Below are 24,786 nucleotides of genomic sequence, written 5' to 3'. Positions count from 1 at the left end.
AGGGTCACTGTAGTGTTCAAGTGTACAAAAGAAACAAACAACCACAAATGTTTGTTTGGTACCACTGCTTGCATCCACGACCGTAGGCGAGGGCGGGAACGTAGACGGAGCAGTAAATCGACAGCTTTGATTTCACGCTCAGCTCTCTTCACCGTAAAGATGGGTACAGCGTTCAGATCCCCGCGGACTCCTGCTCCTCTCTCCACCCACTTGTGAACCCGACCCACAGATACTTGAACTCCTCCCAAACACACCATTTTGTGGCCTCTGACTTTTCTTGCCAGCTGTTTCACGCTTGGCTGCAAACCCTCCAGTTTAAGCGAGAGGTCACTTCCTGATAAAGCCAGAAGATCGGCAGAAAGCACAGAGGTGATCCCGAGGCCACCAAGCCAGAAACCGCCGGCCACACTTTGCTGCGCCTGGAAATTCTATCCATGAAAGTTACGAACAACAAGTTTCAAGTCAAACTTTGTTATTTTTTATATTTCTGCATCTGCTTTTTGCCAGTTTGTTTTCGTCTGTTCTGTTTTTATGTTTTGTTGGCACTTCTTAACGCCTCACTCATGACTGAGGTGAAATATGCATTTCCCTTAAAATCATTAAGCTAATGCGTCATAATAAAGTGATGCGCAGGTCCTGAGCTCTTCCCACTGTAACACCAGAGGAAACAATGTGGTCTTTATCAGTGGAAGGCCATCTGCCTCCTCCTTTTCTCCTGTGCACTCAGTGATGCTTGGCTGTCATGCAGGTGGATGGTGATAATATAAGGGTAGTGTAGAGCTTCCAGACAGGAGATGGTGCCAGATAAGAAGACAGGCCCTCTCAGGGAGGTAAGGAAGCCCCTCCTTAAGGACTCAGCAACTTATCTGGGTGGTTCAGAGGAGGCACTGTAGGTCTGTGAGCAAACCGCAGCGTACGGCCGTCTTACACGTTTGGCACAAGTTGTTACTGATGTCATGGTGATAATGGTGGCTTTCTCTTCACTCGCCATTTATTTCAATATTAATATCAGTGCTGTCTGACATGTGCCTTGTTTAAATCGCTTTGGTTGGTACATCCAGGTGTTCTCCAGACTGAGTGCAAATAAGGCAAAAACTGCACACGTGATCTGTCCACTGCTGAAGCAGGACCACAGGAGAGCCGATGCTGCACGCCTGACCCGACAGGCTGATATTGAGACGCATGTGCACGTCCAGTTTGTAGCAGTGGCCCTTGTTATATTTTAGTCTTGACCACAGAACTCGTAATATTTTAAAGAAATGCTGCTTTGATGTTAAACTGCGCTTTGCAGTAAAAACTGAGCAGCAGTTTCTTCATTCGCTTACAGGCCTGCAGACTGTTACTGAGGGCTGCTGCTGGCCTGCAGACCACGCTTTGAGAACCATGCCCCCTTTCCTTTAACAAACAAACACCTTTATACAGAGTACAACATGTAGTGAAATTCTTGTGTCCAAGCTGCAGACAGGCTGCAGACATAGCTGCGGGAGTTTTGGGGGGTTTTTTTGCGTGGGGGGTCTAGCCAGGACCCTTACTGGATACCGGGTGGGAATCAAGCTTGTGACTCCCGTTCCAAAGGTGTGTAGTCTTACCACTACACCATCCAGCTTCCTTCCCTCCACTTGAACTGGAGTCAGCTGATTCAGGCACAAGTGTGCAGAAAAAAAGGCGCTTTGATTTTTCCTGCTCATCCTTCATGCAGATCATTAAAGATTTGCAATGCAAACAGCAGCACATTTGTACCTGTAATGGCGTTACTGAATTTAGTACAATAACGGGTTAAATTACTGCAAAAAAAAGTTTCATGCGTGCATGTGGAAAAGATTAAGAAACAGCAGCGCGACCTCTGTACAGACCTGAGCGAGCACCAGTGAGAATGATAGCAGGCTGCAAACCAGCATGACTGAAGGCAGCCGTGGAGACGTTACTGCAGGTTAATTGGACACTTTATTAGATTCATCAGTAAGATAGAAGAAGGGTATCAGCTGGCACTGCGATCAGCTGATCAGCCTGGAATTAAAGTTAAGCTTGACTGTGTGACTTAATTCAACTCTTATCACTGAAGGACATGTTTTTGTTTCTGTTTCCAAAGTTTGATGCTTTAGGTGAGCGTGTTAGGGTGAAGCTGCACTTTGACTGACGAGGACACACACAGTTTATTTATAGCACATAATCATAAACATTTGGAATGAAAACCTACACTGTTCACAGAAAAACACAGTAAACTGGAAATAATCTGATAAAGCAGTGGTATTCAGATTTCTCCGGGCATAACCACGTGGTCGGTGTGAATAACCAGCCTGATTATGGTCGCGTGTCTGAAGGACATCCCAGGCAGCTGTTATCATCTGGGTGTTTTGAGCTGCTTTCATTATTTTAACCGACACATTTTGAACCTGTTTGTGATCATTTCTCCTCACTTCTTCGTTGGTGTTGCTTCCAGCTTCAGCTTCCCATTTATCACTCCATAACCCCCCACAGCTTTGTGAAAGCCTGATTGGTGGCTGGTGGATCCAGCTGCTGTCGAAGGTTTATTAATCATCTGTGGGGAAAATATGTTTGAACACCATTTGTCTCTTTGTGTGAGAACACCAACACTGAGCTAATTTAAAGTCCTGCTTTTTACAAAGTGGCACAAACTATCACCTGACTTGATGACAGGTCAGATGATGTGGACAGTTAGCTACACACTGTGGCATCGTGCTGAACCCGGGGATGTGCTCGCCGCCTCTGGATGTAAACGTATGGAAAAACTCAGCCTCGGCGAGCAACTTTGCCAGTTTTGTTTGGTGCTCCGTGTGTCCCGCTTAACCATCAGCGCGGTGCACTTTCAAGACTCCAATTCCAATCTGTATTGTATTTTTCACGGCCTAATACAGGAGCCGAGTGTAGCTTAAATAACAGTTTATAAAGCTGTCGCAGAACCGATGGTGTGGACAATACGGGTGACGTATTACAGCCTGACAGAAATCAAATTCCATAAAAATGAAATTGAAAACCCTCAGCGAGGCGGCCTTGCTGCTGAGTAGACAGCTCGTTTTAAAGTTTTCAGAGGACTGAGGAAAGCCAGCTCTGGGTGTTGCTGCCCATTTTGAGAACAAGCCGCGGGCCTGTGAAATCACACACTGCTAATTTTCTGTCATATATTATTTTACGGCTGTATTTCTTTCTGTCACTCCGAGTTGTTAAAGTGTTGCCTGTGAAAATCGGATGTATGAGATGAAGGATTTTACAGTCAGAATCTGTGAGTGGACTCACACAACAGCGGCGTTTATATTGTATTATAAATATATCCAGTGGTGGTGTTAGCGGGCTCTGATGTTCTGATGAAAGTCATAAAGCCAGTGTAAACCACTGTAACCTCACAGAGCTGCAGGAAATAAACTGTATTTTATATAAAACCTTTATTTAAAGTGCAGATCTTAAGATCATGTGACCCCAGTAAGGCGCATAGCCTCTGTTGAACCAACGGCTGGTGTTTGACTTACAGAGCAAAAGTCACAGGAAAGACTTTTTAAAGCCGGAACAGTTCTTTGTTCTTTTGAACAGTTCCCATGAAAATCTCCAGTTTTTATCAGCATGTCTTTAAGCTCAGTTTTTTAATTCATCATGTAGCTACCAAGATATCAGCTCAGACGGAAACTATTCAAACACCTCAGAAAGAAATCCCCTTGTGTGCAGCTAAGATTTCAGTGTGAGCATTTAAGATCAGGACATTTTTGTCGTTAGCAAAACCAAATGTAGACTGATGTTAATTTTAGCTGTTTGCTAATCTGTCATTATCGCATTTATAACAAACAATTAAAAAGAAGCAACAGAAACACCCTTCAACTCTGTTATGAGTGATGTTGTATAGTTTGTCCACCAGAGGGCGCTCTGCAACTTCCCCAATAGCAACAAACATGTTTGGAACCAACAACCAGCTGATCCAAGAGTAAACAAGCAGATAAATAACTGCACACAACAAATGTTACAGATCTGTTTAGGTTTTGTTTGTCTGGAGGCAAAAAATATATATTTAATATCATATTTAATATCCGATAATTAAAACATTTTGTTTCTAGTCTCGTGTTTTTTTTCTGTCGTCATCTTGTCATATGATGGTTTTGTTTCTGCCCAGCGGGGACCCCAACATGAACTTTTATGGAGAGCTATTTAATCCTCATACCACACCTTCAACCATGGGTCAGCTCCTAAATATGAAGACTGACCTTAATTCAGATCTTTGGTGGATTAAGGAGGACCTCCAGGCCTCCACTTTCTGGAGCTTTGCTGTTTATCCACAGCATGCAGTGTTTGTATGTTTTCAATCTAAAAGTGCCTGTCTTTGTGTTTTACTTGCATAAAGCAGATGCCTCATGGCGATGGCCGCCTGCCCAGCCACAACGTGTCGTCTCAGTACCGCATGCACTCCTACTACCCAGCAGCCACCTACCTGACTCAGGGCTTGGGCTCCACCACCTGTGTGCCACCCTTCTTTAGCCTGGATGACAGCAATAACAGCTGCTCTGAGACCATGGCAGCCTGTGAGTGACACACAACAACACACTTCTCAGGCTCCATAAACCTTTACCCAGACTTTATCAACAGTACATGGAAGGGAGGATTGCACTCGAATCCAGAGCGCCATAAAATGCACTTTTTACTTTGACTAAACTTTTTTCCTTCCTGCTTCTGATGCAGTTCTGTGAAAGCAGGTCTGACCCGAGCGTTTCTGAAGCTACAAAGTTAAAAACAGTACTGCTCTGTTTCTTTTTGGCATGTTTAAAGATGAAGTAGATTTGATCCCCTGATCTCTGCAGCTCTCGATTTCTGGCACTTGCCAATCTCAGACGCTGATCTCTTCTTAACGTAGCTGCTGACGGAGGTGGCTTGGATTTTGTGCCTTTCTCATGCCTGTGAATGTGGGCTCATCAGATTGTGTGTGTGTTGCTTCACATGTTCAGCACAGTGTTTTTGGAATTTGTAAAGACTGCATGTAAGTGCATGATAAGAGAGAAGATCCAGCATAAAGCAGAAGAGATAGAGGGAGGCTGCTCGACTAATAAGGCCAAATGGAAATTAAGGACATTTAAAGGATTTGCTGTTTGATGGTTTTCAGGCAGGATAAGCTTCAGATCAGGATTCTGGCTCTGCAGTGGACGTCGTTATTAGATTTAAATGTGTTCAGAGAGCACACGACATAATCTTAACAACTCTCAGATAAACTTGTTAGTAACAGAGGACTGCAGCATGCAGAGGTTCACATTTGCACGAGCACAGTGGGAGTGCAAAGGCTGGTTTGACTGAGGCATTGAGGGTTTGATGTCTTGATTTTGTGTTATGATTTTTATTATTTGTTGTAGTTTCTGTTCCCTCCAAGGATCTCGGACTGTTTTTGTTCCTGTTTTAATTTGAAGTGTCTGCCTTTTGTGTCGTTTGTTTTGTGATTGTTGGTGCTGTTGTTGCGTTGAGTGCTCAGTCTTTGTTCATTTGTCTCCACACACCCTGACAGAAGGTGTCTCTCTGAGTTCCTGTGATGGAGCTGCGTCTGAGTCAGTGTTAAACTCAGACTGTTGGACGGTCGTCTTCTGTATCTGTTTCATGATTATCGGCGTTTTCTTTCACACCTGTTACCTGTACAGATCTGAGCTGTTCTAATCCACACCTGCCTCATTTTTGTGATCCTCAGATATATGTAGAATCATAAACCTGTAGGTTACATAAATTCTGTAGCAATTAGCATAAAAAAATCTCTTTTTCCTCTTTCCTCGTGTGTTTGTCTCATATAAACCTTTGCACATTGCAGAGATTCACTTCTATAAAGCCTTAAATTAAAATCAAGTTTTCTTTTAACTATTTCTGGCACTCTTTGGCACAGGATAATCCATTTTTCCTTCCTTGCACTTGGCAACAGTGGGAAGGAAAAACTGACTTTTAACAGGAAGACAGCTGGTGTGAAGGAAAGGGAGACATAAGGCACGCAGAGGAGGAGAGCCAGAGATTAATAATAACTAATGATAGGAAATGAATGAAAATGAGTCATAGACGCACCTTGGTTGCAGAGATTTTTAACACTGTGAATATAACACTCAGTTCCCTTCGTGCTTACATCTAAAAACTGGGTTTGTTTTATTTTTAAGGAACTAAAGATGAAGGTTGTATTGTATGTTATTGCTCATATATAAAGGATATAGGGGAAGCGCATCAACAGTACAACATAAATATCCTTCTTTCAATGAATCGGAGCGCTGACAGCACCAGCATCGCAAACCTAAAGACCCCCACGTCTCTCCTTGTGTCTGTATTTGTTTATGACTTTCACCTGTCCTTTTCCTGTGGGGGTCCCACGTCAGCCCCCTGCTGTGAATCGCCATGCTCCATTACAAGATAACAACGCTCTCTGTGGGTGGCCCCGCAGTTAGAGGCAGAGGATCAGCCTGCCTCAGTCGGTTCTTTCACCTTTACTGTGGTTTCTCTCATCAGGAAGCGTGTACTTGCATATATACCTGGAGACGTTTTTTTTAATTAATCGAATTTTTAGCTTCTAAACTTTAGAAATTAAATGAGCTTATGTGTTTTTAAAGATACAGAAACGGCCTTGGTGGCTTACTGAATGTAATAAAAACAGCACAGCAGATCCCCAAAGACATTAAAGTGGCTCAGTATAGCAGAGGGAGGCACAGAGCAGTGCAAAGAAGAGCTGTCATTTAACACTGACACGAAGGTTGATGGTTTATTTGAAATGACAGAGACTGTGAGTACACTGCTAACGTTACAGTTACTTTATGTGTTTAATGTTAGCTGCTGCAAACATTTTGATTGATTCCACATCGACACTGTGCTGTCTCACACAAAAATGTGCATCTCAGGGAATCATGAACTCGTGCAGCACAAATTCTGGATGCAGGTCTTTGAGCTGTGTTGTTTTTCCTGTGCTTGTGCACTTCCTTCTTCTGATTCAGCTGTAAGGACAGACTTGAACACTTGTCCCTGCACCTCAGTACAAACACTACAGAACAGAAACAACATTGATGGCGTTTTCAGGATTTTAAGTGTTCGTCCTGGTGACATCTGCACTACTCTCTTACAAATGTAATTTTGCTTGAAGCATCTGAGCTGCCACAGGAAACAGAGCCTGCTTGTCTCAGCCCAGGTACCTGTTCTCCTCCAACACATCAGGGACATAAAACACTCATCTGAAGTGCTGTTTTTGCGTTAAACTGTTGGTTAGCATGCGAGGAAAGGAGGTTGCTAGCCCAGACTATTGACTAATAAATTAGTCTCCATCAGATGTTATCGTTTGCTTGTTTAGATCTTCATTTTATTGTAAAAAGGTAAAATCAGTGCTACAGTAAAGATAAACCGAGAACCTCCCCACGCTGTCTCGTTTCTCATATTTTATTAAATCATGTTTCACTTCAGCCGACCTTCCTCGGGTACAAAAACCAGTGTTTTCAAAATGTTCACTCCCATCCACCCGGCAGAATTCCAATTAGGGAATATTGGATGTTGAAACACTTGACACGTGTTTGCTGTTAATCAGATGATGGCGCATTATAATAAAAACACAGGAACAGACTCACTAACAGGAAGAAGGATGAAGGATATCTGCTTCCATCGGTGGGGTGAGTGGGGTCTGCTGTGGGCTAATACTGCAGCTACTGCTGCACAGGCTCTGATAATGTGGTTCTCAGAAGGAATAACTAAGCGTTTAAAAGGGAGGCCTGTTGGGTGGAGAATGTTTTTCCTTGACTCAGCTTATTGTCATCATGCTTGCTTAGTTCAGACACAACCAAACTTGGTGTGTGGGTGTGCGCCGTGTCTCCCAGAGCTGGAAGATAAAGCGTGTTTCTGCAGACAAGGCTGCGTTTAATATGTCGGCTGTTAGATCACTCCTGTGCTTCTGTAAACGGCAGCGTGCATGTGTCAGGCCGCGGCCTTGATGTCTGCTGAGGCTCGTTCACATCTTATCAGCAAGTTTTTGGACAATGACCATTTTTGTAGCTTTGGCTCTGTGTGCATGTCAACTGAAACTGCCAAGAAGTGAACACTTTCAGCTTGGCTTCAACAACTGCATCAACCGTTTCAGGATTATAAACACTTTTATACACAACTCCATCATCAGAGGCTCAGGAAGTGGCAGATAAAAAATGTTTTTTATCTGCCACTTCCTGAGAACATGAAAACTTGATGTTGATGGAAGTGAAGTTGGCCGTCGTTAGACTGGAAATAAAGGCTTGTAATAAAGAGATGTGATGCAAGGTGCAGGTGACTGCTGGTTTTCTTTGTTGTTTTGGTGTAAAATCATGTTTCTGATTTGGAGTTTTGCTCATTTGGAGTTCAAATGATGAGGAAGAGAAAACGTCTGTGTCCTGTGACAGTTTGGTTTGGACCTCAGTTCACAGCCATGGTTCTGGTTCATCCCTTCAGGTGCACAGGGGTGCAGCGGTTACTACTGTGGCCTCACATCAGGAAGGTCCTGATTCCAAATCCACCGCCCGGCCGAGACCTTTACAGACTTGTATGTCTGCTCACTCTTCTACAGTTCTCTTCTTCCTCCCACAGTCCAAAGACACGTTAAACTTAGTGGTTCTGAACTGGTCATAGGTGTGACTCGTGTGCTACCCCTGAAACAGACCAGCGACCCCCCCCCCCCCCCCCCCCCCCCCCTCGCTCCACAGCAGCTGAAATAGGCTCCTGCTTTCTGACAAGCACTTAGGAAAATGGATGGTCGGGTTCATAACTTGTTTTTCTTTAGAGGGATGCACAACAGAAACAGGGTGAAATGTATTTTTACTGCAGATCAGATCGCTTCATCATGGACCAGCCTGTTAAGAATGACATCATCGTTTGTACCGTGAGCTTAGTCTCAGCTAACGGTCACAGCATTACTGTCGTCGTATTTAAACAGAAATATTCAGTGTAATCAATGAAATCCACTCTTTTCCTAAAGATAACTTTTGGACAAGAACTTTAATTATTATAACAGCAGTCGATTAATCATTAATCAAAAAATGTGTTACTTCTAAGACAGAAAGTCCAATAATTGACATAAAATAACTTGTTTTGCTTCATGCAGTAACCAGAAGCAGTCCAGCAAGAAAAACTGAAAAAATGACTCAATTTAAGGTTAATAAGTAATCAATTAGCTTTTACATTTATAAATAAATAGTTGAGGTTAATTTTCTTCCATTCACATATTGATTTTGGACTGTTTACTGAATAAACTGAACACTTTAACGACGCCTCTTTGAAATTGGACATTTTCACTGAGCTAAAGTCAAACAGTCATTTTTAGCTTTTGGTGATAGAGACACAATCTGGGTTATACGTCCTGGTTTCAGGTCTGCATTTCAGAAACGGCTTTGCTGTGGCTGAACGTGCATCTGGTGCATCTCGGGATCAGTCGATGAGGAGGAAATGACTGTGAGCGGGGAGCCTCGCTGCCCTCCCTTCCACCTGGCAGCCAAGCAGCACCCTGTCAGATTTATCTCCCTCCCAGGATAAGGCTAATCATTTGGCCAAATACAGAGATCCAAATAACCTTCAGGAGTGCCACGTTGTCCTTTCCCCTCCCCTCCTCGCCTCCTCCTCTTCTTCCTCCACCCCTCTTCGCCCTCCCCCTTCGCAGGCCCCGCTGTCTCCGCAAAATTGCCTTCTGGAGTTAGTGAGCGGGAACAGTTAAGATTTACAAACAATGATGAAGCTTGTCATGCGTCTTTCTCCATCCGTCACGGCGGTCCGGGCGGAGCTGTGGGTAGAGCCGTCCCGGTGTTCTTCATAAAAGCCAGCTCTGTGTGAAATACGCCCCCGGCCGGCCTGTTTACTGCCCCGCGCTCGTCAGCAGCCCCGCCGCCGTAAATCGCCGAGCGGGAGGTGACAGTGCAGTCCATCAAACTCCCACCCCACTTCGCTGCCCTCCCAACATCTCACCTCGCGCTACCCCCACCCCTCATCACTCCATATAGACACACACAAACCGCAAACACCCGCCCCGCTTCCTCGCTAAGATCTATCCGAGGAGGCTCAGATGAGCTGCCCGAAAAGAGTTATGGCGGTTTCGGTCTTACGGGAGACAGCCGCGCGCCCGGTCCGTCGGTGTTTATGTTCTTTCTTTTTTGTCCTTGTGTAGACTTTTTCAAAATTCACGAGAGCCCAAAGTTTGCGAGCTGTCAGCAACTTTCCCTCCACCTCCTCCGACTCTGTTTTTAGACCTCGCCCGCCTGACTGTACGTTTGTCTGTTTTTGTTATATTGGTGTCAGCGCGGCGTGCAGTCATTTAAATGCAAATCAGATTGTTGAGCTATTGCAGATGTTAATCCTGCTAATCGATAGACCTGTGTAAGCCCATTAAGTTAGAAATCCATTACTATCTTTCTAGATGATATTCTATTGATTTTTCTTGCTTCGGTCTACACTCTACTGTACGCCAACGTGAGTTACTGCGTATAAAGTCTGGCGTTTCGGGCGTTCCCCTCCTCCTCGTGCAACAGGCGGGGAAACAAACGGCAGGGAGATTGGTGTTAGTAAGTTTCTTTGTGTCGTGTGTAAAATGGGCTTTACCTGCTTTCAGATCAGATTTCTTTACACTCACATACAAAAAGGGTTAAGAACACACACACACACACACACACACACACACACACACACACACACACACACACACACACTCGGGCCGCACTCATTCCCGAGATGTCGGCAGGGCCTCTCGCTCTTTTGGATTTATTAAACCTGAAACAAATGGGTACCTGAAACCCAGGAGGTGACCTTTTCAGAGGGAGTGCTGTTTCATGTCATGTAGCAGCCAGAGTTCATTTCCTTGGTCACTGACAGGCTGACAGCATCACTCAGCTCCGTGTTGTTTCATTGGCTCAAAAACAAACGGTTGCTGCAGGAAGCAGAAGTTTTGTATTGATTATGGAGCTTAAAGCTCTCTGTAAGATTTCTGTGACACACAGGAAAAAGCCGGGGTGTTGTTTAGTAAATAAAAAACAGGGACATACTGTGATTGTAGCTTCAGATTAAAATATGTGAGTTCAAATTGGACTCTTGTGTTTTTCCTTGTTTTGTTCTTTTGCTCTAAATGCTGTAATTCAGTCCATGCTCTCCACACATGGATCTTTCTGATGTCACTGGGAGTGGATGTCCCTATTGGATGTCTGCAGGTGCTCAACTTGAGCCGAAGCCAACATGGAGACGCCTTCAACCTGCATTCTTTCGATCAGACACCAGGGGGCGATCGTTGTGGTTCCAAATACAGAGGAACACTTCCCTCTTTATGCGTATGCTCATTGGCTACATACGTTCACCTGAACAATAGAAACCAGCCTACAGTTCAACCACACAATGAATGAAAACTTTGAAATGGGACGAGGGCTGCGTCACGCCTCTGTCATCTTCACTGGGGACAGACTGGTTAACAATGCCGGAGCAAAGTTTATTCATTTAATGGCTGATGTCAGAAAAGTGTTTGCTTGGTTAAAAATACACTCGTCAGTAAAGTGGGCAGTGACAGGATTGGACAGGAAAAAGAAAAGATGCAACTGTTCAGTAATTACCAGCTTTAAAAAACAGAAAACTCTGGGTCACACACTTTTAACAACAAATTAAAATTTTAGTAACCCTGGTTATTAATTGGGTCACCTCTTTGAATATAAACACGTTGTGATCTTTGCAGTTTTTCAGAATACGTTTTGTTTGCTGTTTGTTTCTGAGAGTCCCCGCAGTGTTCCCGTCATCAGCGTGTCTGACTGAGCGGCCGTTGCTTACAGAAAAGTCCTGCGTGTCCTGTCAGGTTGTCTTCCACACTTTGCCGTGGTGCTAAGTGCCCTGATAGCCCGCGGGGCCGTGGACGGGCTAAATACCGGCGTAATTGTCTGCTCGGGGCACAAGCACCGCTGTAATGCGTTGTACAACCACCATTAACACAGGCCTGGGGCTGTGGAGACATTAAATGGCCAGGGCTGTGTAGTTTATGTCCTCTTCCCCTCACTCTCTATTTCTCTTTCCCTCTTACACACACACACACACACACACACACACACACATTGTCCTGCTCTGAGGGGCTTAAAAGGAGATGAAATGTGATCCTATTGGCTGCTGTTTCATCTTTGATTTTCTTTGATGTGCTGCATCGGTCTTTGTTGCTCGGGACGTTTGGATTAGCTTTAGTTTGTATCTATAGTTCAGGAACTTTATTAGCGGCAGCGTCTCGACCCGGTGAGCAAACAGAACAATCAGACTGAAGCGTTTCTGAGCCACAGTTACATAATGAGACCTAAATGTCTGACACTTATTCACTCAGAAAATACACATTTTTGTCATGTTTTCTGTTGTACTTTCACTTATATCGTCTGAGATCTTAAAGCTTTAGACAGTTAACTCTAAAAGCGATTAAAGGTCCTGATGTTCTCGTTCGGTTGCCTTGAGTTTGTTTTCATGAATGAAAAACCTGGTGCACTGATTTTTTTTTCCTGTTTTACTTTTAAATAGAAAGAATAGGAAGCTGACATTCACATTTGTGATGTGGTTATGTATATGTTTAGGACTGGTGTTTATATTTTTGTAAAATTATATCCTAATTAACATTAATAATAAGAATAGCCTTTTTAATGAAGTCCTGTATTATGGTGGCATTTCAGGTTCTTAAACACTGAAAAATGACTTTGTCTCCTAATCTAGATTCTAACCTGATGGTTCTACGCAGCTAATCTCAAAATGCAAACATGACTTATGTCTAAATGTTCTCCGGATATAAACGACTTCTTGGATGTTGTTTCCTACTATGCTGCGTTCCCACTTAATGGTGCTCGTGTAGTCTCTTTCCTCGCGTTGTTTTGAGCATCAGCAGCGGCTGACAAATGACGCGGCCGTGGCAGCTCTCCGAAACAGCCGAGCGACTCGGATAAACACATCTGGCAGCTTTAGCACCCGTGAGAGGCGTCCTCCTATCCACAGCAATATATTTCACTCTTCCTGTGTCCTTTACTTTGGCATTTTTCTTACCCTGTCGACTCACAATGAATCTCTTGTTTAAAATGTAATGATAGAGAAGTCCTGCAAATATCGATCGGCCACCTCAGCTCATTATTGCATATCCATAACTCTTCGATGGATCATGTCAGGCAGCCCAGCGATGGACTGACGGGCCATTTTGTGAGCTGATGGGGCACAGTAGCCGAAATGGAGATTTAGCATAGGGACGAGGGCTGCGTCACGCCCCTGTGGCAGTCATCTTCACTGGGGACAGATTGGTTAACAATGCCGGAGCAAAGGTTTCTCTCTGCTTAATTAGCCTTTGACCCCGACAGTCTCCGTGGCCTTGTCTCGGTTTGGTTCCAAAACAAACCAATAATGAGCCTTTAAGTGTTTTCTGATCCTCTGCATCCCTTTGAACAATTATCTTAACAGCTATTTATTAACAAGGTGAGAGTGATAAATGTATTTAACGGTACAGACAAGAAAACAAATAGTCCTGATTCATGAAAATGCAAAAGTTATTATTGACTCTGAAGATGTTTGATGTGAAATAGCAGTAGCTCAGGCAGTGACGGACTGTCAGCAGCAGTCACAGTGCAGAGCGAGGTGTGGTTTGTTTCAGCAGTGCTGGCTCTATTTGTACACACACATATATGTGGGGGGGCTCAAGGCTCGTCTTTGTGTTGTGAGAAAAAGAACAAATATAATCATACAACCAAAACAAAGAGCAGTCTGTCCTTAGGCTCTGTTAGCTTCAGTGTTCTGGTTTCCCTTCGATGTTGTGTCTTTTTGTTGCGACTGCTTCCACAGCAGGACGGGGAGGCTTTGAAACGCTTCATTTGGACTAATTCTTTAAACTTTGTGGGGAAAAATTCTCTCAAAGTAAAAAGAAAAGAGAAAAAGATTTTTTGTCTCCCTTCAGATGTGGATTTCTTTCCATAATCTGGATTAGTAGTTTATAAACTTGATAAGTTACATAATTACCTTAGGGGTTATTAAAGTACTCTAATTCTGAAGTCTAAATAAGTGGGACGCCATAGTGGGCATTTAGTCTGTTGCTTGGCATAATATTAATTGAAAAGTTCAATGAAATGTGTGAAATTATGACTGACACATACATTCTGTCAGGTTTAAAGGCTCCAAAACATTTAAGATGATGTCTTTTGATCAGCTGTAATGCAAACAGTAATATGGATTATGTGATGTCAAAGAAGTGAAACGAGCATTTTTTTAAATAAACTGATACATTTTAGACTGTTAGATTAAAATGATTGTCCAGCCTGCAGAGTTAGGGCTCCTACAGAAAAGCCAGGTGGTTTAAAGCCGAGGGTGAAGGTCTGCACTGTGAACATCAGCTGAGTGTCATGAGCCTCCACTGTTCACTGCTCAGTATTTAAAGCCCGCCTGCCTGACTGCTCTTTGACTGAGTTTTCCGGGCCATTAAGTCCTGCTGCTCGCCTGATGATGAGGAGCCGAGCGCCCATACGGGGAGCATCCATCCCTACATGGGCTGTCCTCAGTTGGACACACACGGGACCCTCTCAAACTGGCCAGGCGCTTTTTTTAAGCTGCAGCTCGTATCTTTTTAATGGGAGCCATTTAATCCCAGGTCAACCTTGTCATGTGACAGGCAACTCTTCATTCGTAAGATTGAATTTTTGCTGCCTTGATAACAGCCTCCACTAAGTGTTGCTGTCCCTGGACAGAAAGCGCTTTCAGGCAGTCGACAGTAGCGGGGAACTTGCAGCTTGCAGACACTGAACAGTGTCTCCTTTGCAGTTAAAAGTTACGAAAGTGAGAGCCAAAGTATCAAGGCTGAGTCATCTGCTGCAGAGACAAGAGTTTGGATCTAGTCGAGTCATGCAGCTGTTCTCTCTTAATATATCATTAATGTGTTCTTGTCTGTTATTCTAAATCAGGATTAAGACAAGATTGATTTTTCAGTTTGTTTGTTTTTGTCAGGAGTGTTAGTTTAGTTGCTGTCTCGTGTTTTGGTTCATGTCTATTTCTATCATAATTTATGCAGAGGTAACCTCCCCTGGTGTTTCTGTTATTGCTCTCTCTGTCTCACACAGTCTGTGTTCTTTGCTCCCTTCTGTTTCCTTGTGCATGTGTATGTTAATTAGGGCTGGGCCATATTATACAGTTCACGGTAATACTGGTACAATGTTAGGCAACGATAAGAAAATGATGTTTTCATACGCACATGGCCGATCGTTGAGTGAAACGGATGAACCAGAATTGGTTTGTAAAAATGGTGCAACTTCAGTGATGTGGAACTGGTTTGGTGTTTGTCCGTCAGATACACAACAAAGCACATTTTTTGTAGAACATGCAAGTGGCCGTCGTTGTTGTCGTATTTGTCGAACTAAGGTGCTCCTAACTCTGGGAGTAATCTGGGTCCTAAACTCCGTAATCCTACAGGTCCCAAAGTCAAACGAACACTGCAGCATCACTGAGAGTTAAAAACTGTCTAAATTCTTTCATCTTTAATAAAACGATCAGCATTGCTGCTTTACCAGGTGTAACTATAAAGTTTAGCATCCAGGCATCCATGAAAACAGAATTTATTACATTTAACGGAGTTAGAAGTTAGCGGAAGTTAGCGGAAGTTAGCTCGCTAGTTTCGCTAGTTACCTAAGCATGATGTAGCATGTTCTGACTGAGAGATTTCTGAAAAAATTCAAACGTACAGCTCTGCTATCACTTCCAACATAAATGAAGACAGGAAACTAAACAGCAGTGACGTTTGTAAAGTTACTGAAGTTGGGCTAGCTGCTATATAATGATGTGCTACGTGATCGCTAGCGACTCAGCTATGTTAGCATAACATAAACAGTGAAGCTGGAGGATGAACGCTAACACTTTTCCACTCGATAAAAGTTAACGTGAAGGTTCCTGATAGTTAGAGACAAATACAGTCGCATGGCAGGATGCTGTAAACGGACCAAACTTCAGTCAGAAGAACAACTGAGGCAATCCATCCACAATACGAGGTTAGTCATTAATATACTGCAACAACATGGGAATAGAGCAGCTGTGATAGAATACAGCATTAATGAATCAATGGTACAGAAGTGGAGGAAGCAAGAAGAATGAGTTTAATAAAGTTTAATTTATCTGACTGCTTTGTTTCGCTTAATGTGTCTTATAATCCCGTGCACCTTATGGGCCGAAAAATACATATTTGACTTTTTTATTTGGCACACTGCAGTTTAATGTAGCAAAGCACCTCTTTTTAACTTCAGTGGATATTATACATGGTTATGCTCTGGATATGCCAGCCCATGTCTACTGGAAATGGCTTTGGTTAAACTTTCAGTAAGGAATTTGCATTTGCACTGTTACATTTTTATATAGCTTCAATGCACATAAAAAACAGCTGCTTGTTTAAGTGAAAATAAATGGATGGGTTTTTTGGCGCTAGTAAAGTTGTGGAGTTGTATTTTGTCTCGCATCAATTATATCGTCAGTTATATCGTTATCGCAAATTTTCTGTTGATGTTCTTGCTGTTTGTCCAAGCTAAGCTGGACATTATTTAATTCTGGACTTTCCATTTCCACCAACATGTTCTGGATTTGGGTTCTTCTCTACATACTCCACACACAATGTCAAATTAGTTTTCCAAGAAAGCCCAATGTTAGAACTGCTAACACGATACATCTGATTATTAATCCTACAGAACCGGGCTAGGTCAGCTGGTTACTTTCCATCTGACTTGCTAACAACTACCTATCAAACAGAGGCAGAGACGCTGTGATGTGATGACATCTTAGAATCAGCTGTTAGCTGCTGTTGCACAAACATTACTACAGACAGCAATGCAACATCCATCCATTCTCTTCCGCTTATCATTGTCAGGGTAGCAGTGACCAATGCAGGGAACATATAGTCAGGTAATTCCACACATCACAAACTTAAAGTAAACAATTGCCTTTTAAAAGAAATTCGTTAAAAATACAGAAATGTTTGAGATTCACTGACCTAAAGGCTCACAAAGCTGTTAGCAGGTTTCAAGTCCCAGTTAGATGAATTATTTTCTTTGTTAATGAGCGATAAGATCGGCCTCGTTGATGTGAAATGATCTCTGCAAATTTAGATCCTGTGCTAAGTAGGTATTTATCTCAGATACATAAACTCCCCTGACAATCAGTACAGTTGAAGGCAGAGCTAAGCATGCACATACAGGGTGTGTGTGTTTACTTAAGTGTTATCTACCCACATGACCCTTGTGTACAGGAGATGAGTGTGGAGCATGAAACCCACAGAGCGAGCTTATCCTCGGAGGATCAGACTGAATTACCATCTCCTCTCACATCTGGGCTTTTGTTCCCTGCTTTGGCAGCAGCAGAAGTGATTGTACCTCCATTCACACCCTCCCTCCCTCTCTTAGCAGGACAAGTGGGAGGTTAAAAAAGCTTCCTTTTGTTAATCCACACAAAGACTGTTTAATAGTTTGGAAATCTTATATAGAGTGCTGAGTGAGTGAGAAAAGGGCACAAGTTCATTCCAGAGAACGAACTCTGAGCATCACAGGCGGTTTGTTACAGCCTGGAGGGGAACTTTGGACAGACTGGATATTCTTGGTTGTTACTATCAGACATGTAGATGAAAGTTACAGCTTAAAGTTCTCTGGAGGCCACGCATGAAATATATAACATGAAAATTATCTGTATCCATGGATACTGTGACGTCACCCATTAGTTTGTTTTCTTCACCCATGTTTGTATCAGCTAATGCTGGCGAGCTGGTTTGGTTAACAAGCATCCATCCAGTCGGCAAACGTCAGTGACTTGACGCAATGATAGATGATCACTGGAGATGCAAAGTGGGCGGTACCAGGTTAAACTTTTCCAACTTTGAGGTCAGAAAATGAAGCAACTTTGAACGAGAGCGAAGGGTTCTGCTGATTGAATACGACATGCTGGGTTATACATTGTTACCTAGGAAACCGGAGTTGTCTGCCTGTCTTCAACTTATAGATTTTATGTATTAAGCTTTTATCAACCCCCCTATTTAAGAAGGGGGGGCTGGAGAGTGTGCACCAACCACAGGGGGCTCGCACTCCTCAGCCTCCCCAGCTCTGTGCCTGGGACACTGGAGAGGAGAGTCTGTCCGTTAGTCAAGCCTCCGATTCAGGACGATTTTCAGTCGTGGAAGCTGGACCAACTCTTCATCCTCTCCAGAATATTCGAGAGTCGTGGGAGGTTGCTCAACCACTCAACACGTGTTTTGTGCACTTGGAGAACGCATTCAATTGCGTTCCTCGAGGTATCCCTTGGGGGGTGCTTCAGAGGTATGAGGTGCCTGGTTTGTAAAAGTTGGACTTTTCCCGTGGTTGTTTGACTTCACCAGCGCTGCTCTGTGTCACATATTAACATATTATGGACAGAATATCTTGGATGATGTGGTTCTGTTGGCTTTATTGGATGTAATCTCCGGGTCGCTTTGCAGCTGAGTGTGAAGCGGCGGGAGTTAGAATGATCACCTCGAGGTCTGAGGCCGTGGTTCGTGGAGTGGCCACTCCGAGTGAGGGAACAGTTACCCAAGGTAGAGGAGTTGAAGTATCTCAGGGTCCTGTTTACAAGTGAGAGGAGAGTGGAAACGGAGGTTGACAGATGGTTTTTGGCCGTGGGGCATCACGAATGCTGTATTGATCTTTTCTTTTGAAGAGAGAGCTGAGCTTAAAAGCAAAGCTTTGGATTTTACCGGTCAGTCTATGTTCTTATGTTCCCTCGCCTAAGCTCACGAGCGCTGGGTAGTGACCAAAGAATGAGTTTGCAGATAGAAATGACCTTCGTTTGAGGAGTGCCTGACTCCTCTGTAGAGATGTGGTGAGGAGCTCGGTCATTTAAGAGGGACGAAGAGTAGAGCTGCTACAAGGGGCCAGTTGAGGTGGTTCAGTAATCGGACTGGGATGCCCCCTGGACGCCTCTTGAGTGAGGTATTCTGGCCATGACCTGCGGGGGAGGAGGTCTCAGGACAGACCCGGGATTTTGATTTAATTTTTTAAACTTTTCTATTTAATTAAGCACTTCTGATCTATTTAGTTTTGTGATTTTGTGTTTAATTTGACTGCTGTAACACGTTTCCACACACACACTTCCAAATATTTAGCATAGACAAGATAAAGAATATGTTTAATTTAATTAGTGTCATTAACAGGTGTGATGTGGCTAATTGAGAACACGGCTTCCTGCTGTCGCAGCGGCCTGACATTAATCTGAATTAAACAGGAGAGCCGAGGACAGTCGGATGCAGTTGGGAACATGTGTACTACAGTGTGTCGTGATTTAACGTCCCCACTGAAACTAACGCGTCCGGTTGCTTTCGGCCTTTAATTACACCATAGATTTCCTGCTGATGAACAGGCGGCGAATTAACAGTGAGAAGGCTAATTCACAGCCGCTCTCCCCCACCCACTCGCTGTTATTGCCACACAAGTTATTGTGTTATTGCTGAGGGATGGAGGGGAAAAAAGAGAAAGAGCTGAGTGCACTTAGCTACACAAACATTAGTATTAACGATCGGGCTGCCAGTTCACAACTGGTGACAAACTGCAGACGGGCAGAAACTGGAAACCAATCAGGAAGTTAATGAGGAGAAAAATTACTCCTCTTCTCTCCTCCCACCACTGCTGAGGAGAACACACACACACACACACACACACACACACACACACACACACACACACACACACACACACTAGTGCAGGGAGGTTTTATATTTTTTTAAGCTGTGAATTCAGTAGACTTGTGTAATCTGATTACCTGTGTACATTTCTCATAGTTTTATTGTATTTTGGGAGCTGATGAACCTTCTAATCTGTCATCTTCTCTCCTGTAAACTCGATCCTCAGATTAACACGTGTGGAGCATCTGGATTAAGCAGCTGATTATTTTCTTGGTTTTTATTAATAAATAACATAAATAAAAAATAACAAAATCTTTTAATGTACCTTAAAGTAATTTTTTGTTAATTATCTTAACATTAATTATTTATTAATTTATTACTTTTATTAATTACATGTTATTAAATTAAAAAGGCATGATTTTGTTTCCTATTTGTATTTTTTGGCATTTATACAAAAAAGTTACTAATACTATTGTAAAAACGATATTTAAATATTTATTGAGTAATTCTGTGATCAAAAGGCTGTTCGACTTTTCTTGCTTCGATCTGGGAAACGCAACTTTTATCCTGTTAAATTAGCACTTTCTATTCATTTTACAAACAGGGATGAATGATTGCGTTTGCTGCCACATTAATGTTATTGTTTTATTAGTAGACATAGCTTGTTCGATTTCAGTTCAATTTTATTTATACAACACCAAATCAAAACAGTCGCCTATAAAATAAAATACATAAAATTGTATATTTATACGATAATACACACAGAGAAAAACCCAAAAACCATATGACCCCCTATGAGCAAGCACTTTGGCAACAGTGGGAAGGAAAAACTCCCTTTTAACAGGAAGAAACCTCCAGCAGAACCAGGCTCAGGGAGGGGCGGGGCCATCTGCTGTGATTGGTTGGGGTGAGAGAAGGAAGACAGAATAAAGACATGCTGTGGAAGAGAGACAGAGGTTAATAACAGATATGATTCAATGCAGAGAGGTCTATTAATACATAGTGAGTGAGAAAGGTGACTGGAAAGGAAAAACTCAATGCATCATGGGAATCCCCGGCAGCCTACGTCTATTGCAGCATAACTAAGGGAGGATTCAGGGTCACCTGGTCCAGCCCTAACTATATGCTTTAGCAAAAAGGAAAGTTTGAAGCCTAATCTTGAAAGTAGAGATAGTGTCTGTCTCCCGAATCCAAACTGGAAGCTGGTTCCACAGAAGAGGGGCCTGAAAACTGAAGGCTCTGCCTCCCATTCTACTTTTAAATACTCTTACTGCTAATAGTTGAAGTTTATGTGTGTGCTTACATGTGTTTAGTACGTCCATGTTGTTGAAATGGGAACTTTTACTGACCTCTGCGTCAGTAAAAGTGTCCAGTGTTCATCTGCTAGTGGTGGGAGGAGCCTGGCTCTCTGCAGGTGCTGCAGGTGTGAAGTTGTGCGTGAGCTGGATGATGTGACGATTTCCTTTCCCACTCATGTACTGATTTATTTTTATTTGAATTATAATTAAAGTTTTGGAAATCAGCTGTTCAAGTTTTTAAAAATGTACGACTCTTGTTAAGTTAATAAGTGATTATAATGATTTGGTATAATAACTGTCTTCTGTATGTTTCCCTCCCTGAGCCTGGTTCTGCTGGAGGTTTCTTCCTGTTCAAAGGGAGTTTTTCCTTCCCACTGTCGCCTAAGTGCTGCTCATAGGGGGTCATATGATTGTTGGGGCTTCTCGATGGCTTCTTACAATATAAAGCGACTTGAGGCGACTGTTGTAATTTGGTGCTATATAAATAAAATTGAATTAATGTAGTTTATACTACTGCTCAGTTACATCAAACACAACAAAAGCTGAGCACCAAAACTGTCAGCAGTTCTTTCATTCATCGTCTCCAAGCTCGAACATTTAAAAGTTTAACTACACGAAACATTTCAGAAACAGTTACCTGAGTAGAAAAGGTCACAACCAAACCAAACAGTGAAAATGATCATTGTTAATAACTGAGCCTGAGGTCTGCTGTTAGTGTTTGTGCTGCAGCTACAGGGCGAGTGTTAAAATGGGCGGGTGCACATCGCTCCGCTCTTAACTGTAAAAGATGTAATGCTTTTGTTTTGTGGTCACTGTCTTCTCTTTTTGCTCGCTGATTCAATTTGCTGTAAATCCCAGGCTTTGCCAGGAATCATTTCACCGTGCGCTCGTATTTATATCGAGGCTAACAGAGAGGAGCATTTATTCTGCAGAGCTGATGATTACTGTCCCGTTTTGTCTGTCTCACTGTAGTATTTCTGTTGTCCTTCTCGTTTACTCGCCTCACAGCACGGAGACATGTTTATTTTATATGTGCGCTGTCCTGTCTACCTACACGACGTAATAGGAATCTATCATATTAATGACTTTAAGGAGTTTCCGAGGAAGAGATTTGTACTTGGATGTCAGACGTGAAGTGAACCATCTGAGGATTGTCAGGGTTTTTTCCCGGTTTATTATCATGTCACTGCAGTGTGAAGGAGTTTTAATATCTAATAATCAAATGTGTCGAGCAAAGCTCAGCAAACGTCGTCATCGGAGCCATCGTGACAACATTTTGGATGTGCCGCTGTAGTGTTTTTAATCGAAAAACGACTCCTCCTTAATTTCCTCAATCAAATTCTGTGACTTCTTGTAGTTGGTGCAGCAAAGATTATGGAAAGTTGTATGAAAAATAATCTCTTGTTTTTAATACTTTAATATCATTTTTAAAGTGGTCTTGAGCGATAGTTCTCCAGGCTTTCTGAAGGTCTTTCAAAGTTTTCTTCGGGCATTGGCTGCGTGTTCACTCGATTTTCAGTCCAGTCCAGGAGATGAACAGGAAAACAAAATCCAGCAGAGACCCGACACAGGATCAGCCTCTCAGTCGATTCATTCAACAGTCCAACAGTGAGTCTGCAGCTCACTGTAAAGCAGGGTGGAGGCTCTGCATTTCAGCCAGTGGGGGAGGATGAAATTATGAACACAGAACAGCAGCGTCCGATTGGGCACAGCTTCATTTGTCAGCACACTGCCAGTGCGGTTACAAGCTTACCTGGACAGGTACAAAATGTTGTTGCTTTGCATTGCTGCGTCTATTTTTCATCGTCCGACTTTTATATAATCAACATAAATAGAGTCATTAGAAAAAATGTTTCCATTATCTACCCAGGTGGTTGTTTTAGTCCCTGACATTGTTCGGTTTGTTTGATGTTAATGAAGTCAATCGATGTGACGTTTGTTGGTGACTCAAAGGGTTCAGACTCTTTAGAGAAGCACATTTTTGCTCTGAGATCTTCGGTGCTCCTCAGCAGATCTCTGACTCTCCATCTGTGTTGTTCCTGCAGCCTTCTCGCCCAGCAGCATCTCCGCTGGTCACGACTCCACCATGATCTGCCGCTCCATCAGCTCCCTGGTTAACGTTGACGCCAAGGCTGAGTGCGAGGCCAGCAGCCAAGCTGACGGCTTCACCGTCGACTCCATCGAAGGCGGCGCCACCAAATAAGAGAAGAAAAGGATAAGATCACACGACAGAAGCTTTACGAGCTCGGACGAGCTGAAACTTGATGTTCTTTAAAAACTGTTTAATCGTTCGCTCTAGTTTCACGTTGTCTGCACGTTTCCCTTCTAAAGCTCTGTTCTTGTATTTGTAGATCATTTTAAATCCAGTTCAGGGTTACGTATCGCAATGTAATTAACTGGCCAATGCAGTGAGACCCTTGATTAGCTTTAATCAAGATCAGATGATTGAGCGTGAAGCAACTCTTCCAAACAGAAATAAAGTGGGTTTTTTAAATGCAGAGCAAGGTTCTGGTTTTTTCCTTTGAATAAAGCTGCAGCGCCACATTTCTGCTGAGGGTTGCTTAGCATGATCGACTTTCACCTCATCAGTCCAACAGCTGGTGACTTATTCCCAGACAAGATCAAGAAGACCACATTTTTCTGTGTTAAACTCTTTGCAGCTTGTAAAGAACAAACATGTCAGGATGATGTGCTGTTAAATAATCAGCGTGCACAGCCTTTAACCGTCTAACCTCCGTCGTGTCCGCGTGCACATTTACACTCCGGCTCAACATTTAAGTCTGATTCTCTAAACGAGCAACGTAAAGACAGCCGTGGAGAAAAACGAGACTTTGTTACAAATAACATTTAATTTAATTATGAACCAGGTGATTTATTTGATCTGAGCAAATGAAACTACATATGGATGTTTCCTGTTGGTTGTTGGCTGACGTACAGTATCCTCATTATGCTGTCATGTCAGCTAATTATGGGCCCACTGTAACCATATTCTCACAATGGGGGGGAAAAAAAAATTTAATCTGAAAAACTGTTTTTCAGATTAAAAGTCAGCTGATGTAAAAAAAAAAATCACAAAAATCAAGTATTTGTGACGTAAAGTTTGGTCTCCGACTGGACGTCTGTGTCAGACTCAGATGTCCTCCCGAGGATGGCGTGGGACGGGTTAGACGGGAATCGCGTGTCCTCTGCTGCGTTGGCGCCTGGTGAGCACCGGCTGCTTATTTATGGTGCAGCTTCCACAGCATTTGCATGTCTATTGTGTTTTTAACCCTCCTGTGGCCGGGAGTCAGCTGTGCACACCGCTTACTGTTTGCAACTTCTCCAACGTCCTGTCAGGCGGAGCAGAGGCGGAGCAGAGGTGGAGGCCGACGGCTGACTTTGGAATATTTCATGTTTTCAGCTCCATGTTTGCTGATCGACCTGTGAGCATGTGGAGAAAAACTACATCTGAAATATAAAAGTAGCTTTCTCATTTCTGCTCTTTTTCACATTGACTGAAGGCATAAAGCTGCGTTTGACTTCATAGAGTTTAACTGTAAATTAAAAAGCAACTCGCGGCCCGGAGCTCTCCCCGCTGCGCACGCTCTTTGTGTTTTATAGAGATTCATTTCAAACGGCTCGCTTCCAATGCCTCTATTTGTGTTTGCGTTTGAATAAGACAGCAACAAAAGTAATTTGGAGCTTTGGAGTTTATGTCGCTACAGGTTTCCTGGGAATAAAAACGCTGGGACGTGATGGAGTGCGAACGCGGCCGTGTGCCGGGAACAACGATATAAAACAGACAAAGAAAATTACTTGTATTTTCTTTGTGCTGCACGGTGGGAACATTCATTGGATTGTGCCCCATCTGTTGTAATCAATAACGTGACCATCTTGTTTTTTTATGAAATGCACTTA

The 24,786-nt window shown here is 43.1% G+C and overlaps 1 protein-coding gene across 2 annotated transcripts in view; it reads left to right on the top strand.

The window, feature by feature from the left end:
- The window catches only part of dmrt1 (doublesex and mab-3 related transcription factor 1), a 36,105-nt gene extending 12,718 nt beyond the window's left edge, over positions 1 to 23,387 (top strand). The window contains exons 4-5 of one of the 2 annotated variants that reach the window (XM_026187525.2): positions 4,349 to 4,523; positions 22,935 to 23,387. In XM_026187525.2, coding sequence (XP_026043310.2) covers positions 4,349 to 4,523; positions 22,935 to 23,092 — 333 coding nt within the window. In that variant the 3' untranslated portion in view covers positions 23,093 to 23,387. Of the gene's footprint in view, positions 1 to 4,345; positions 4,524 to 22,934 lie in introns of both variants that reach the window. The other variant, XM_026187523.2, reaches the window with a different exon arrangement.
- Positions 23,388 to 24,786: the final 1,399 nt, after the last annotated feature.

The sequence above is a fragment of the Astatotilapia calliptera genome, chromosome 12 (genome assembly GCF_964374335.1).
Source record: "Astatotilapia calliptera chromosome 12, fAstCal68.1, whole genome shotgun sequence".
NCBI lineage: Eukaryota > Metazoa > Chordata > Actinopteri > Cichliformes > Cichlidae > Astatotilapia > Astatotilapia calliptera.
Note: the sequence above shows the minus strand (reverse complement) of the source record. Positions and strands in the feature narration are given on the sequence as shown.